The sequence below is a fragment of the Oncorhynchus kisutch genome, linkage group LG9 (assembly GCF_002021735.2).
Source record: "Oncorhynchus kisutch isolate 150728-3 linkage group LG9, Okis_V2, whole genome shotgun sequence".
Classification (NCBI taxonomy): domain Eukaryota; kingdom Metazoa; phylum Chordata; class Actinopteri; order Salmoniformes; family Salmonidae; genus Oncorhynchus; species Oncorhynchus kisutch.
Genome location: NC_034182.2, coordinates 26,681,626 through 26,697,955, shown reverse-complemented (window position 1 = coordinate 26,697,955; position 16,330 = coordinate 26,681,626). Strand labels below are relative to the sequence as shown.

At 45.9% G+C, this 16,330-nt stretch overlaps 1 protein-coding gene across 1 annotated transcript in view; it reads right to left on the bottom strand.

Moving 5' to 3' along the window:
* Positions 1–239: 239 nt before the first annotated feature.
* The window catches only part of LOC109896497 (fibroblast growth factor 14-like), a 95,193-nt gene continuing 79,102 nt past the window's right edge, over positions 240–16,330 (bottom strand). The window contains exons 4-5 of the mRNA XM_031831351.1: positions 2,030–2,228; positions 240–1,851 (exon numbers count right to left, since the gene is read on the bottom strand). Of these exons, the coding sequence (XP_031687211.1) occupies positions 1,709–1,851; positions 2,030–2,228 (342 nt within the window). The 3' untranslated portion in view covers positions 240–1,708. The remainder of the gene's footprint in view (positions 1,852–2,029; positions 2,229–16,330) is intronic.

The window sequence follows — 16,330 nt, the reverse complement described above, 5'->3', positions numbered from 1 at the left end:
TCACATACCCAACCAGAAAATAAACCCCACAGTGGGAATGTGTGCTGTATCTCCCTGGCTTACATGCTGACCAGACCGTTCGCGCGCATGTTGATCTTGTCCACCCACACCAGACGCGAACACCAGACGCGATCAGGACACCCAGGTTAAAATATCAAAACGAACTCTGAACCAACTATATTAATTTGGGGAAAGGTCGAAAAGCATTAAACATTTATGGCAATTTAGCTAGCTAGCTTGCTGTTGCTAGTTAATTTGTCCTGGGATATAAAAATTGGGTTGTTATTTTACCTGAAATGCACAGGTTCCAACAGGACTGGAGTGTGGCTCTCAGTTCATTTTTCAATCGCCCACGTGGGAATATGCTCCTAAAAACCAATAGGAGATAGGAGAGGCGAGACTTGTAGCGCATCAAGCGTCACAAATAGAACCAAGTTCTATTCTAGCACCTGGCTAGCAGTGTGGGTGCAATGATTGAATAACATGTATGTGTACATTTGTTTTGCAATGCTTGCGCACGCGACGCGGGCGGTGTGGTCAGCATGTTAGGGACATGAGCTAGAGAAATGATCTAGTGTGGTTAAAGGATGGTGTAACGCATGGCTGGGCACAGAGAGGGTAAAGCAGTCAGTTTAATAATAACCTACATGGACAAACAGACTCCCAGAACATCTACACCATCTCACTGATTATATCGTCATCATTCTTCAACCTCTGACCCGCACACAATCACCCTCTCCCTCTGCTGCCCAGCCGGTGTGTGTGTGTGTGTGAACACAATCGTGTGTGTGTGTGTAGTTCAGTGCAGCAGGGAGGTTTCTCTCTCTCTTTCAAGAGTTGGGGAGATTTTGATCAGTGGAAGCTGCTGTTAAACAGCCCTAGAGAGGAACAAGGAGTGTTTTTCTTGTGCTGCCGAGTGGAAAACTGAGGTTAACGAGGGAAATATATATATTTTTTTTAAGTATGGAGGAGATACATAGCTATGGTCACAAAGGTGCTGACGGACAGAGAAGACCTGCTAACCGATAACTAAGAACAAAAGGATGTTTTGGGCTTGCATCCAAAATGGCACCCTATTCCCTTTGTAGTGCACAACTTTTGACCACAACCCACACAAAGTAGTGCACTATATTGAAAATAGGGTGCAGACGCATCCTGGATCAACCTTACATTAGTATGGATGGAAGCTTTGGGAATGTAGAACAATAGGACCCCCCCCCGCTGCTCAGTGGGGCAGGGGGGAAACATTTAACCGTGACAACCCTGTGTAATAAAAACAGGAAGACATTGTTCGTTGTGAAGTGACGTAGATTAAAAACAGACGATGCTGATGACAGGTGTCGGTCTTCTTTCCAGGAATTTCCCGTAGTGGATGTGTATATAGTTGTGACGTGACCAGTGCATGCTACGACGCACCCAGCCTCATTCCTCAAGTTTTATTGCTCTGAAATCTCAGACTCATACAGGGGCGGTGTTGGGTAAGAGAAGGGGAGGGGGCTGCAGTGGGTGGGGGGGACACCATGTCTTTAAAGAAGGGTTCCATTGGCATTTATTTCCCCAACCCTTCACTATTGCATTATGGGAGATAGAGTTCTTCTAATGCTACCATCAAGTAGCTCCATTGCTTCTATATATCATCCCTGTAGTTCCTTTAGGTGCCCTTGCCAGTGCCCAGTGCCCGTATGACCGCCTCTGTGTTCTCTGTGCGCTAGGAGGTTTTGGTTTTTGAGGGCGGGTCTTTTTTGCCGTTCTGCAGCACAGGTGAATCGGAGGCCTTGGCCATTTTCCTGGGCGAACTCAGCTCGGCGACCACCACCACTTCATGTAGTGACGGCTCCCTGTACATAGCCACTGTAGGGGGGAGGGAAGGGATGTGAGAAAAGGAAAGAGGGAAAGAGGGAGACAGAATAATATTGAACAGAACAAAACTCTTTTTTTTTAAATGAGACCAGAGTGCATCACGAAAAGCAAACGTGACAAAATGACAGAGCCAACTAATGACCATAATTAACTTCCTACTGTACTGCACCTTCGATGAGTTTGGGCAGGAAGTGGGCGGCCCCCTTGGTCTTCTTGACCCTGTTGCCCTTCATGACCTGCCCGTCCCGGTTGATGCCGATGTACCAGGCCCTGCCCGACTGGGTCTGCCGGTACAGGATGGACGAGTATGTCACATAGTAGTTCTCAAACACACTCTCTTTGAACTTGCACTCTGGGGTGAAGTGTTCCTGTGGATTAGAAGACAGACACACACAGATAAAGCATAGGTGAACACATAGCGAATACAAGCGCATGTGCGCACACACACACACACACACACACACACACACACACACACACACACACACACACACACACACACTCTTAGAAAAAACTCAAAAGGTTTTTTGGGCTGTCCCCATAGGAGAACCCTTTTTGGTTTTTAGAGAGAATCCTTTTTGGTTCCAGGTAGTGCTGTTTTGGGTTCCATGTAGAACCCTCTGTGTAAAGGGTTCTGCATTGAACTCAGAAGGGTTCTAGATAGCACCTTTTTGTCAATGCGTGTACATATACACAAACACACACACTCCGGGTCAGCGGAGAAGAATAACAGATTGGAAGTGCTGACCATTTTTTATTCATTCCATTTTTTATTTATTTATTTTCCAATTCCAAAGGCTCAGCTGGGGAATGGCGGGAAATGGAGCCCACATTTCATTGTGACAGGGTTAGGAGAGCATCTGTGTCTGCTGTGAGGAAAATGAACACATAACCACACACACACACACACACACACACGCCCACACACGGAGGCTATCTGTCTTCTCTCTCTCTCTTGTGTCATAACAAACACACGCTCGCTCTCAAACACACACACAAGGAAAAAATTTAAAGAAGGAAGATTTTTTTTTTTTTACATACGGATGACATTCTGTTTCCAGTAACAACCAGCAATCAACAGAAGTCCTTCACTCCTTCCCCAGTTAAACTGTCCCATCTATAGTCACCCATATCACCACCACAATCTCTGTCTCTCTCCTCTCTCTGTCTCTCTCTGTCTGTCTGTCTGTCTGTCTGTCTGTCTGTCTGTCTGTCTCTGTCTGTCTCTCGCTCTCTCTCTCTCCTTTCTGTCTGTCTCTCTCCTCTCTCTCCTCTCTCTGTCTCTCTCTGTCTGTCTGTCTGTCTGTCTGTCTCTGTCTGTCTATCTCTCGCTCTCTCTCTCCTTTCTCTCTGTCTCTATCCTCTCTCTCTGTCTCTCTGTCTCTCTGTCTCTCTGTCTCTCTGTCTGTCTGTCTGTCTGTCTGTCTGTCTGTCTGTCTGTCTGTCTGTCTGTCTGTCTGTCTGTCTGTCTGTCTGTCTGTCTGTCTGTCTCTCTCTCTCTCTCTCTCTCTCCTTCTCTCTCTTTCTCCTCTCTCTGTCTCTCTGTCTGTCTGTCTGTCTGTCTGTCTGTCTGTCTGTCTGTCTGTCTGTCTGTCTGTCTGTCTGTCTGTCTGTCTGTCTGTCTGTCTGTCTGTCTGTCTGTCTGTCTGTCTGTCTGTCTGTCTCTGTCTGTCTGTCTCTCGCTCTCTCTCTCTCCTTTCTCTCTGTCTCTCTCCTTTCTCTGTCTGTCTGTCTGTCTGTCTGTCTGTCTGTCTGTCTGTCTGTCTGTCTGTCTGTCTGTCTGTCTGTCTGTCTGTCTGTCTGTCTGTCTGTCTGTCTCTGTCTCTCGCTCTCTCTCTCTCCTTTCTCTCTGTCTCTCTCCTATCTATCTCTCTTCCTCCATCCCACCGTCATTTGGTAACCTTGTTGAGGAGCAAACCAATTTGCAGGATTGATTTGGAGCCTTGATGTGACTGGTGAACAGAAACGCCCTGAATAAGGACTTTACTCTCCCTCTCTTTCTCATCCCTCTCTTTATTTATCCTTTTCCCGCTCTTTACCTCCTACTTCCCTCTTTTTCATTTTTTTCCCTCATTATCTTCACTCTCTCACTCCCCCACTGTCTCCCCCTTTTCCCTCTCTCTTTCCCCCTTTTCTCCCTCTCTCTCCATTTCTCCCTCTCTCTCTATATCTCCCTTCCCTCTCTCTCTCCCCCTTCTCACTCTCTTTCTCCCCCTTCTCGCCCACTCTCTCGCTCTCTCTCTCTTAGTGGCTGGAGAAGTGGGTGTATTCTAATTTTGCCAAACATTTCCCAGCGAAGGAATGGCGCCCTGTATGAAGAATGATATGACAAACAGTCACATAAACTCTGAATGACCTAAAATGATAAATCCCATCCAATTATCTGATTCACTCATTAACTTACTGTTAATAGTATTATCTATCATTAGTTAATGAAATTGTTTGCACTATAAGATCCAGCCCATGATATCATCCTCAAAACATGGTGGATTGCCTCCCGAGTGGCGCAGTGGTCTAAGGAACTGCATCGCAGTGCTTGCTGTGCCACTAGAGATCCTGGTTCGAGTCCAGGCTCCGTCACAGCCGGCCCCGACCGGGAGACCCATGAGGCGGTGCACAATTGGCCCAGCGTCGTCCGGGTTAGTGGAGGGTTTGGCCGGCAGCGATGTCCTTGTCCCATCGCGCAATAGGGACACCTGTGGCGGGCCGGGCGCAGTGCTGACACGGTCGCCAGGTGTAAAGGTGTTTCCTCCGACACATTGGTGCGGCTGGCTTCCGGGATAAGTGGGCATTGTGTCAAGAAGCAGTGTGGCTTGCAGGGTTGTGTTTCGGAGGACGCACGGCTCTCGACCTTCGCCTCTCCCAAGTCCATACGGGAGTTGCAGCAATGAGACAAGACTGTAACTACCAATTGGATACCACGAAATTAGGGAGAAAAAGGGGTAAAAACAATTATATGTGGTGGATCTATTGAGGGAGTTAATACAGAGTTACCGAGTTAATACGGCATGCATAGTTGCCCACACACAAACCTTCATAGATATATCTCCCTGAGCTAACAATGTGAAGCCACGAGGGACAGTACCCTTAAATAGCAGGTCCTCAGACACTCTCAGAAATATCTTCCAGGTCCTCAGACACTCTCAGAATACCTTCCTACTATTGAGTTGCACCTTCTCAGAACAGCTTGTATTTGTTGAGACATGGACTCTACAAGGTGTTGAAAGTGTTCCACAAGGATGCTGGCCCATGTTGACTCCAATGCTTCCCACAGTTGTGTCAAGTTTGCTGGATGTCCTTTGGGTGGTGGACCATTCTTGATACACACGGGAAACTGTTGAGCATGCAAACCAAGCAGCATTGCAGTTCTTGACACACTTAAACCAGTGTGCCTGGCACTTACCCCGTTCAAAGGCACTTAAATATTTTGTCTTGCCCATTCCCCCTCTGAATAGCACACATACACAATCCATTTGTCAGTTGTCTCAAGGCTTAAAAATCCTTCTTTACACAATGTAGTGGCACCTTTCCTTGATTCATCACATCCTAGCTCCTCACCTCCTCAAATCTCATTGGAGGAGAAGGTCAGAAGGGAAGGACCTTAGACCCTCTCCTCCAATACAGTTGAGGCGGAGGCGAAGAGAGAGGATGCGAGGAATTTTACCAAATGTCTCCATCTCACCTTTGTCTGACAAAGATTGGGTCCTCCCAGGGGCCACACATCAGCTCTTTCTCAATGAATCTGTCCTCGATTCCTTGCATCCTGGATTCCTCGGATCTGAGGGCCCCAGACATGGCAGGGCCCATGCCACCTCATTAAATAAGCAGGAGTCCATTGGGGCGCCTAAACACAGCCAGTCAGTCCCTCTCCCCACCAGGTTCATCAATAAACATGGCGACAGTAAACATGTTGTCCCCCACGAATGATGCTGCACCCCCTTGGGCCAATCAGTGTAATTTTGAAAATGTCAGATCTCTTTGGCAAGACGCATCATTCACCCAAGTTTCATCAAAATTGGGCCAGTGATGTCAGATATCGCGTGGGTCAGTTAGACTCATATCCCTGAGCATGTGTGCCAAATTTCATCACTCTGAGTCAAACAGATCAAGAGATATAAACATGTGCCTGTTATAGCACCACCGTGTGGTCGATATGAATGTTCTCACATATGGTGAGTCTTGACAGTGTTTGCAACATGTGTACTTAATTTTTTACAATACGAATATCCTTGACTGATTTATATGCATATATGTACCAGACCACGCCCATGTGAATGTTTATTGGTCCACGCCCATGTGAATGTTTATTGGTCCACGCCCATGTGAATGTTTATTGGTCCACGCCCATGTGAATGTTTATTGGTCCACGCCCATGTAAAGGTTTATTGGTCCACGCCCATGTAAAGGTTTATTGGTCCACGCCCATGTAAAGGTTTACTGCGTTACGAGACCTTTGTCCATAGGTGCCACAGTTTTGTGTAGATCGGTCATTCGGTGCCAGAAGAGTAGCATGTTTTTCACAAACTTCAAAATGGCGGAAAATCCACCATGGCAGACCTTATGCGTCCCAGGGCAATTTCTTTCCTTGTGAGGAGAGTGACCTATGAACCGAATTTCCTGACTAGGTCAAATTGGGTGCGGGGCGTGATCTTTCAATGTTTGCATTTCAAATCTCCTGTTATAGTGCCACCATCTGGCCAATGAGTGTAATTTTGTAAATGCCGGATCTCTATTGCAAAACAAATAATTCAGCCAAGTTTCGTGAAGATCGGGCCAGTGCTGTCTGAGATCGTGTGTGGCTAACGTATGCACTAACAGACGGAGACAGATCCACAGTCCCCTCCCCGATTTAATTGTGGGGGACAATAATAACCACGCTGCCCTCTGAGCTGCAATTGGGGAATGAATTAATGGAGGGAGGGGAAGACTTAAACAGAGAATGATAGAAAGTAGCACCCTTCGGTACTCTAAGGCCTAAAATTAAGGAAATGAAGAAAAAGTACCCTAAAAAAGTACCCTTCACTCCAAAAAGGAATGATTGTGTTGAAATGAATGAACCCAAAGCTGCATCCCTTAGCCTAGGACTAGGAGGGTAGGAGACTTGTATCAGGACGCGTGCCCGGCCCAAACTCTCCATCACACACAGACATATTAACACAGGCAGGCATGCTTACACACACATGCACGCATGGATGCACATACGCACACACACACACACACACACACACACACACACACACACACACACACACACACACACACAACCATTCACTCACTCACGCAGACAGTCAAGCTTACATGCGTACACGCACGCACGCACGCACATACACACACACACACAGACAATGACTCCCCCTGAACTGATTATATCAACTCTGCAGGACATCAGCAGTGTTTCTTAATAGGATAACAGCCATTTAAACAGAACGATCGTTTGGACAGGAGGCTGAGCCACCCAACACACCAACCACAGGACACAACTGCACACCCATTTATCGTAGACATCCTTCTCATCCCTCTCTTTCTTTCCTCTGCTGTAGGCTATTCTCATTGGTAGCCCCCTCGAATCCTTCTCTTTGTTTTGGTCCTCCACTCTGTCTACCCCGTTTCTATTGTTTAAAAATAAATAAATTAATCCATGTTGCTGTGGTGTTTATTACAGGTTAAGATTGATTTCTCACTAGCTTAGAAATGGGTGCTGTCTCTATCTTTAGGTCAGTGGCTTTAGGTCAGTGGTTCCCAAACTGTGGTGCGTGCCTCCTGGGGGGGGGGGGGGGGGGGGGGGGGGGGGGGCTTAGTCCGGCTTTAAACTTTCTCTTGAAAGTTGTACTAGTAGAATGCAGAAGGTGCGAAGTTGGGTAGTGCATCATCAGTTCCTCTTGTCACGTTAGTCATTGCATACCTTAGATAGCTATTTATAACTTGTCGGGTTATGTCCAGGTCAACTAGCCCATGTGAGTTTATTTATCACTCAAATATCATAAAAACACATTAGACATGGCAAAATGTATAGAATTGCAAGAAAAGTTGCTTTAAAACTACAAAATGTTCTTTGCACCCCATGACAAAATGTGTAGAATTGCAGGAAATATGCTTTAAACCTGCAAAATTCTCTCCACCAACAAGAGGGGTGTGAACAGTTTGTGTCTTGAACAGTGCTTGTGCCCTTAGAAATAGATGTGGTGGGTGCGTGCATGCAGGGGAGGCGGGGGATGTTCCCCGATGCTGGAAGGGGGTGGCCCGAGTAAAACGTCAGTTGTTAGTCACTCTCTAACCAACCAGTGAACTCCTTTTATAATGACAGTGGTCAGAATGTTAGTTTAGTAGTCCTTCTTTCTTGTATTAATATGATGAATCTAGTGAGTTGAAAACACATGCTATAACCTGAGAAGAGTTTACCCTCTCCGAGTAGGACTGACCTAGTATCAGGCGGCCCTGTTCATTTAATCGTATTCATTATGATGCAAAAGGCAAAACTGATCTCAGATCACTTGGTGACATCACCAGGCAGTATTAGTTAATAGCCCAATAACGAACAGAGTTTGCCCACATCTCTGCCAATAACAGTAGGTTTCAGATTACATGTCCCCCTCCCATTAAGGTCCTCCAATTAGGCCCCTCACTCAGGCCATTCCCAGATAGTCCAAGAAAAATTCTTGCTTAAGAAATAGCTTTTTGCTAAGAAGCAATTTTGAATTTTTGTCCATCCGAGAGCAAAACAGCAAAAGAGTCTCACCTTTCCATAGCGGGTCATATTAGTGTGTAGCCCAAACTGTTCGGACGCTACAGACAGAAGATGGCAGATCGTTTTCGTGAGAAGGCCGATTCTTGAGCTCTCTCGTGGTCTGACAAACACCTCTGTAGCTCATCCATCTTCCACCACAGATGCAGAAGGCTGCCATTGGTGGATGAGATGGATTGAGACGCAGCCCATACAAACAAATTTGCTAAAACAGACCTTGATGGGGATTTTTTTATTACGCAAATTTGATGTATGTCGGATGTGGACATCAACTCTAAGGGGTTAATTGTTACCCAGAAATGATTTGATGTTGAGATTTAAAAAACATGTTTTTATTAATAATAGTCTGCATTACCAGTCAGGTCACCTGTGATGCAAGTCAGTATTCAAGGTCCATCCATGTCTGAGGACGTCAGGAGATGATGTGGAAACCGGCCACTAGGGGCAACAGTGAGCGCTGTTACCTTCAAGTAAGCTTTGGTTTAGCTAGGGAATGGCTAAGTTAAGGGCCTTGTGGATGGGGATGGTGGGTTGCTTGTATCTGCCTCTGGTTCCAAAAGATGCATGTTTGGATCCAGCGATAGAAAGTTGTTTTAGAATGTTTGTTTTAAAACCTTAACCCTTACCTTAACCATTCGGAGTTAATGCCTAACCTTAACCATATGGAGTTAATGCCTAACCTTAACCATTCAGAGTTAATGCCTAACCTTAACCATTCGGAGTTAATGCCTAACCTTAACCATTCGGAGTTAATGCCTAACATTAACCATTTGGAGTTAATGCCTAACCTTAACCATTTGGAGTTAATGCCTAACCTTAACCATTTGGAGTTAATGCCTAACCTTAACCATTTGGAGTTAATGCCTAACCTTAACCATTCGGAGTTAATGCCTAACCTTAACCATTTGGAGTTAATGCCTAACCTTAACCATTTGGAGTTAATGCCTAACCTTAACCATTTGGAGTTAATGCCTAACCTTAACCATTCGGAGTTAATGGCTAAACTTAAACTTTGAAACGATACAGAGAAGTAACCAAACACTTTGACGTTTGGAATGACTTCGAAATTTTTGAACGTTTGATGCTGACGTGAGACTGTGAGAGCTTGTTGGCATTGGACCTTGTATGAATGTGTACCTGGCCAAAAGTTTTGAGAATGACACAACTATTCATTTTCAAAGAGTTTGCTGCCTCAGTGTCTTTAGATATTTTTGTCAGATGTTACTATGGAATACTGAAGTATAATAACAAGCATTTCATAAGTGTCAAAGGCTTTTATTGACAATTACATGAAATTGATGCAAAGAGTCAATATTTGCAGTGTTGACCCTTCTTTTTCAAGACCTCTGCAATCCGCCCTGGCATGCTGTCAATTAACTTCTGGGTGGCAGCCCATTCTTGCATAATCAATGCTTGGAGTTTGTCAGAATTGTAGGTTTTTTGTTTGTCTCCTGAGAATTGATCACAAGTTCTCAAAGGGATTAAGGTCTGGGGAGTTTCCTGGACATGGACCCAAATTATTGATGTTTTGTTCCCCGAGCCACTTAGTTATCACTTTCGCCGTATGGCAAGGTGCTCCATCATGGCAAGGTGCTCCATCATGCTGGAAAAGGCATTGTTCGTCACCAAACTGTTCCTGGATGGTTGGGAGAAGTTGCTCTCAGAGGATGTGTTGGTACCATTCTTTATTCATGGCTGTGTTCTTAGGCAAAATTGTGAGTGAGCCCACTCTCTTGGCTGAGAAGCAACCCCACACATGAATGGTCTCAGGATGCTTTACTGTTGGCATGACACAGGACTGATGGTAGCGCTCACCTTGTCTTTTCTGGACAAGCTATTTTCCGGATGCCCCAAACAATCGTAAAGGGGATTCATCAGAGAAATTGACTTTACTCCAGTCCTCAGCAGTCCAATCCCTGTACCTTTTGCAGAATATCAGTCTGTCTCTGATGTTTTTCCTGGAGAGAAGTGGCTTCTTTGCTGCCCTTCTTGACACCAGGCCATCCTCCAAAACTCTTCGCCTCACTGTGCGTGCAGATTCACTCACACCTTCCTGCTGCCATTCCTAAGAAAGCTCTGTACTGGTGGTGCACCGATCCCGCAGCTTAATCAACTTTAGGAGACGGTCCTCGCGCTTGCTGGACTTTCTTGGGCGCCCTGAAGCCTTCTTCACAACAATTGAACCGCTCTCCTTGAAGTTCTTGATGATCCGATAAATGGTTAATTTAGGTGCAATCTTAGTGGCAGCAATATCCTTGCCTGTGAAGCCCTTTTTGTGCAAAGCAATGATGACGGCACATATTTCCTTGCAGGTAACCATGATTGACAGAGGAAGAACAATGATTCCAAGCACCACCCTCCTTTTGAAGCTTCCAGTCTGTTATTTGAACTCAATCAGCATGACAGAGTGATCTCCAACCTTGTCCTTGTCAACACTCACAGCTGTGTTAACGAGAGAATCACTGACATGATGTCAGCTCGTCCTTTTGTGGCAGGGCTGAAATGCAGTGGAAATGTCGTTTTGGCATGGCAAATAGGGACTTTGCAATTAATTGCAATTCATCTGATCACTCTTCATAACATTCTGGAGTATATGCAAATTCGCATCATACAAACCGATGCAGCAGACTTTGTGAAAATTCATATTTGTGTCATTCTCAAAACTTTTGGCCACGACTGTACTATAAGCACTAATGCAAATCCACTTCTCTCCAGCAGGGGCTGCTCAAACACACACAATATTAACATAAAGACCTCTCCTCTCTTACCACTTACCCAAACCTCAGACCTACCACCGCCTGGGCCCTCTTAAAACACGCTAAAGCCCATTTAATTTTTTGCAGACCCGCGTTACAAATCCACGTGTGTTTTTTTTAGCTGACTCTGACTTGCATGTTGGGGGATTTGAGGCAGATTTGTTATTAGCACATCCTCTCGCTCCACATTACATAAGTTAATCAGGAACAGAGGAGATTGGGGATGGGGGGAATAGAGGGAAAGAAACCAAGGGAAAGAAGGAGTGAGATGGAAAGGTGCCATAGAGAGAGGAGGAGAGGGACATGTACACAGAATCATGGACAGGGCATAGACACAGAGACAGACAGAGGGACAGACAGAGGGACGGAGGTAAATTAAATCACATTTTCTATTGGTCACGTACACGTGTTTATGTTATTGCGGGTGTTGCAAAATGATGGTGTTTCTAGCTCTGGCAGTGCAATGATATCTAACAAGTAATATCTAACAATTTCACGACATATACCCAATACACACAAATCTAAGTAAAAGAATGGAAGTAAGAATATATAAATATATGGACGAGCAATGTCAGAGCGGCATATACTAAGATACAATAGGATAGTATAGAATACAGTATATACATATGAATAATGCAAGACATGTTAACATTATTAAAGTGACTAGTATTCCATTTATTAAAGTGGCCAGTGATTTGTAAGTCTATGTATAAAGGCAGCAGTCTCTGTGTGCTAGTGATGGCTGTTTAACAGTCTGATGGCCTTGAGATAGAAGATGTTTTCAGTCTCGGTCCCAGCTTTGATGCACCTGTATTGACCTCGCCTTCTGGATGATAACGGGGTGAATCAAATCAATTCATATTGTATTTGTCACGTGCACCGAATACAACAGGTGTACAACAGGTACAGTGAAATGCTTACTTACAAGCCCTTAACCAACAATGCAGTTTTAATAAAAATGCCTAAAATAAAGAAATAAAAATAACAAATTAATTAAAAAGCAACAGTAAAATAGCAATAGCAAGGCTATTACAGGGGGTACAGGCACAGAGTCAATGTGCGGGGGCACCAGTTAGCCGAGGTAAATTAGGTAATATGTCAATGTAGGAAGCAGAGAGAACAGTCTATGACTAGGGTGGCTGGAGTCTGACAATTTTTAGGGCCTTCCTCTGACACCGCCTGGTATAGAGGTCCTGGTTGGCAGGGAGATTGGCACCAGTGATGTACTGGGTCGTACGCACTACCCTCTGTAGTGCCTTGCAGTCGGAGGCCGAACAGTTGCCATACCAGGCAGTGATGCAACCAGTCAGGATGCTCTCGATGGGGCAGCTGTAGAACCTTTTGAGGATCTGAGGACTCATGTCAAATCTTTTCAGTCTCCTGAGAGGGAATAGGTTTTGTCGTGCCCTCTTCATGACTGTCTTGGTGTGCTTGGACCATGTTAGTTTGATGGTGATGTGGACACCAAGGAACTTGAAGCAACCTGCTCCACTACAGCTCCTTCGATGAGAATGGGGGCGTGCTCGGTCCTCCTTTTCCTGTAGTCCACAATCATCTCCTTTGTCTTGATCACATTTAAGGAGAGGTTGTTGTCATGGCACCACACGGCCAGGTCTCTGACCTCCTCCCTATAGGCTGTCTCGTCATTGTCGGTGATCAGGCCTTCCACTGTTGTGTCATCGGCAAACCTAATGATGCTGTTGGATTTGTACCTGGCCATGCAGTCATGAGTGAACAGGGAGCACAGGAGGGGACTGAGCACGCTCCCCTGAGGGGCCCCCGTGTTGAGGATCAGCATGGCGGATGTGTTGTTACCTACCCTTACCACCTGGGGGCGGCCCGTCAGGAAGTCCAGGATCCAGTTGCAGAGGGAGGTGTTTAGTCCCAGGGTCCTTAGCTTAGTGATGAGGGCACTGTGGTGTTGAACGCTGAGCTGTAGTCAATGAACAGCATTATAACATAGGTGTTCCTTTTGTCAAGGTGTGAAAGTGCAGTCTGGAGTGCAATAGAGATTGTATCATCTGTGGATCTGTTGGGGCGGTATGCAAATTGGAGTGGGTCTAGGGTTTCTGGATAATGATGTTGATGTGAGCCATGACCTGCCTTTCAAAGCACTTCACGGCTACAGACGTGTAGCCTGTTGCCTGTTATCCATGGCTTCTGGTTGTATGTACGTACAGTCACTGTGGGGACGACGTCATCAATGCACTTATTGATGAAGCCAGTGACTGTGGTGTACTCCTCAATGCCATCGGAAGAATCCATGAACATATTCCAGTCTGTGCTAGCAAAACAGTTCTGTAGCTTATCATCTGCTTCATCTTACCACTTTTTTATTGACCAAGTCACTGGTTCTTCCTGCTTGATTTTTTGCTTGTAAGCAGTGATCAGGAGGATAGAATTGTGGTTAGATTTGCCAAATGGAGGGCGAGGGAGAACATTGTACATGTCTCTGTGTGTGGAGTAAAGGTGGTCTAGAGTTTTTTTCCCCTATGTTTTCACATTTAACATGCTGGTAGAAAGGAGGTAACATGGATTTAAGTTACCCTGCATTAAAGTCCCCGGCGACTAGGAGTGCCTACTCTGGATGAGCATTTTCCTGTTTGCCTATGGCCGTATACAGCTGGTCTTAGTGCCAGCATCGGTTTGTGGTGGAAAATATACAGCTACGAAGAATATAGATGAAAACTCTCTCGGTATATAGTGTGGTCTACAGCTTATCATGAGATACTCTACCTCAGGCGAGCAAAACCTTGAGACTTCCTTAGCTATCGTGCACCAGCTGTTGTTTACAAATGTACATAGACCACCACCACCTTGTCTTACCAGAGGTGGCTGTTATATCCTGCCGATACAGTGTATAACCCGCCAGTAGCATGTTATTCATGTCGTCGTTCAGCCACGACTCTGAGAAACATAAGATATTACAGTTTTTAATGTCCCGTTGGTAGAATACACGTGCTTGTAGTTCGTCCACTTTATTTTCCAGCGATTGTACGTTGGCCAATAGTAGATTAGTCAAATTAGCCACTCTTCGCCGGATCCTCACAAGGCACCTCGATCTCCTTCCGTGATACCTCCTTCGCTTTCTCGAGCGAATGAGGGGGATGATGGCCTGTTCGGGTGTCTGGAGTAAATCCCTCTCGTCCGACTCATTAAAGAAAAAATCTTTATCCAGTTCAAGGTGAGTAATCGCTATTCTGATGTCCAGAAGCTATTTTCGGTCATAAGAGACGGTAGCAGCAACATTATGTACAATGCGCAAAAACAAACAAAATAGCAAGGTTGGTTAAGAGCCCATAAATTCTCATCCACCCCTCCGGCTCCATCTTAACACACACAGGCAGTGGCTTGAGTGTTGTCCTTGGCATTCCTGTGACATCGGATGCTGTAGGTGTCCTGGAGGACAGGTAGTTTGCTCCCGGGAATGTGTTGGGCAGACCGCACCACCCTCTGGAGAGCCCTGCGGTTGCGGTTGGTTCTTTGCCGTACCAAGCGGTGACACATCCCGACAGGTTGCTCTCAATTGTGCATCTGTAAAGGTTTGTGAGGGTTTTAGGTGCCAATACAAAATGATTTAGCCTCCTGAGGTTGAAGAGGCGCTGTTGTGCCTTCTTCACCACACTGTCTGTGTGGGTGGACCATTTCAGTTTGTCATTGATGTGTACGTCAAGGAACTTGAAGTTTTCCACCTTCTCCACTGTAGTCCCCTTGTCCCGTGGCTAGAGGGGGTGCTCCCTATGCTGTTTCCTGAAGTCCACAATCATCTCCTTTGTTTTGTTGACATTGAGTGAGAGGTTATTTTCCTGGCACCACACTACCAGAGCCTTCATCTCCTCCTTGTAGGTTGTCTCGTCATTGTTGGTAATCAAGCCTACTACTGTTGTGTCGTCTGCAAACTTGATGATTGAGTTGGAGGCATGCTTGGCCACACAGTCATGGGTGAACAGGGAGTACAGGAGGGGGCTGAGCACGTCCCCTTGTGGCTCCCCAGAGTTGAGGATCAGCGAAGCGGGGGTGTTGTTTCCTACCTTCACCACCTGGGGGTGGCCCGTCAGGAAGTCCAGGACCCAGTTGCACAGGGCAGGGTTCAGACCCAAGGCCTCAAGCTTAATGATGAGCTTGGATGGGAGTATGGTGTTGAATGCTGAGCTATAGCATTCTTACAGTACATAGGCATTCCTCTTGTCCAGATGGGATAGGGCAGGTCTACTGTTGGTGTGTGTCTTCTTGTCTGCTTGTGGGCCCAGTCTTGTTGTGACAGCCAGACATGAAAGATCCTTCCTCTCCTTCACCAGGCAGCAGGATAGAAGGATGGAGTTAGGGAAGGAGGGAGGTGAACCATCCAATTCTCACTGACATTAGTAACAGATGGACCAGTCCCCTCACTCATCACTCACTCTCACTCTGAGAGATAGGGAGAGCGAGATGGGGAGAGAGAGATGTAGAAAGATATGGATAGAGAGGGAAATTGGGAAGAGAGGCAGGAGAGAGAAAAAGAGGGATAGAGAGTGAGTGGGAGAGAGGTGGTAGAAGAGGTGGTAGGTAGTTTAACACATGTTACATAATATTCTACAACACTATAGGGAGAGAGGGGGGGGGGGTACAGCAGAGTTGAAAAGGTTTACCAAAGCACCTTAACCCCAGGGTGTCATGGCAACAATATGATATCATGCCGTGGCACTTTAGAACTCTTCTTCATAAGGCCAATATAAATACTATTGTACGCTTAAAGGGATGGAGCCAATTTACATCCTACTGCTAAAATCTGAACATGCACAGGTCCGAGGAAGCAGGTTGATTTCCATACACTACCAGAAACACCCCTCCTCTACTCCCCCTTTCCCCCCTTCTCCCTTGCCAGTACTTGCTGGGTTGACATTAACCATTGAGCTCTCATTGCAGTCTACTGGAGAATTGATTTCATGTTGGACATATGTGAAACGTCAATAGGCATTGGGTTGGCCACGCC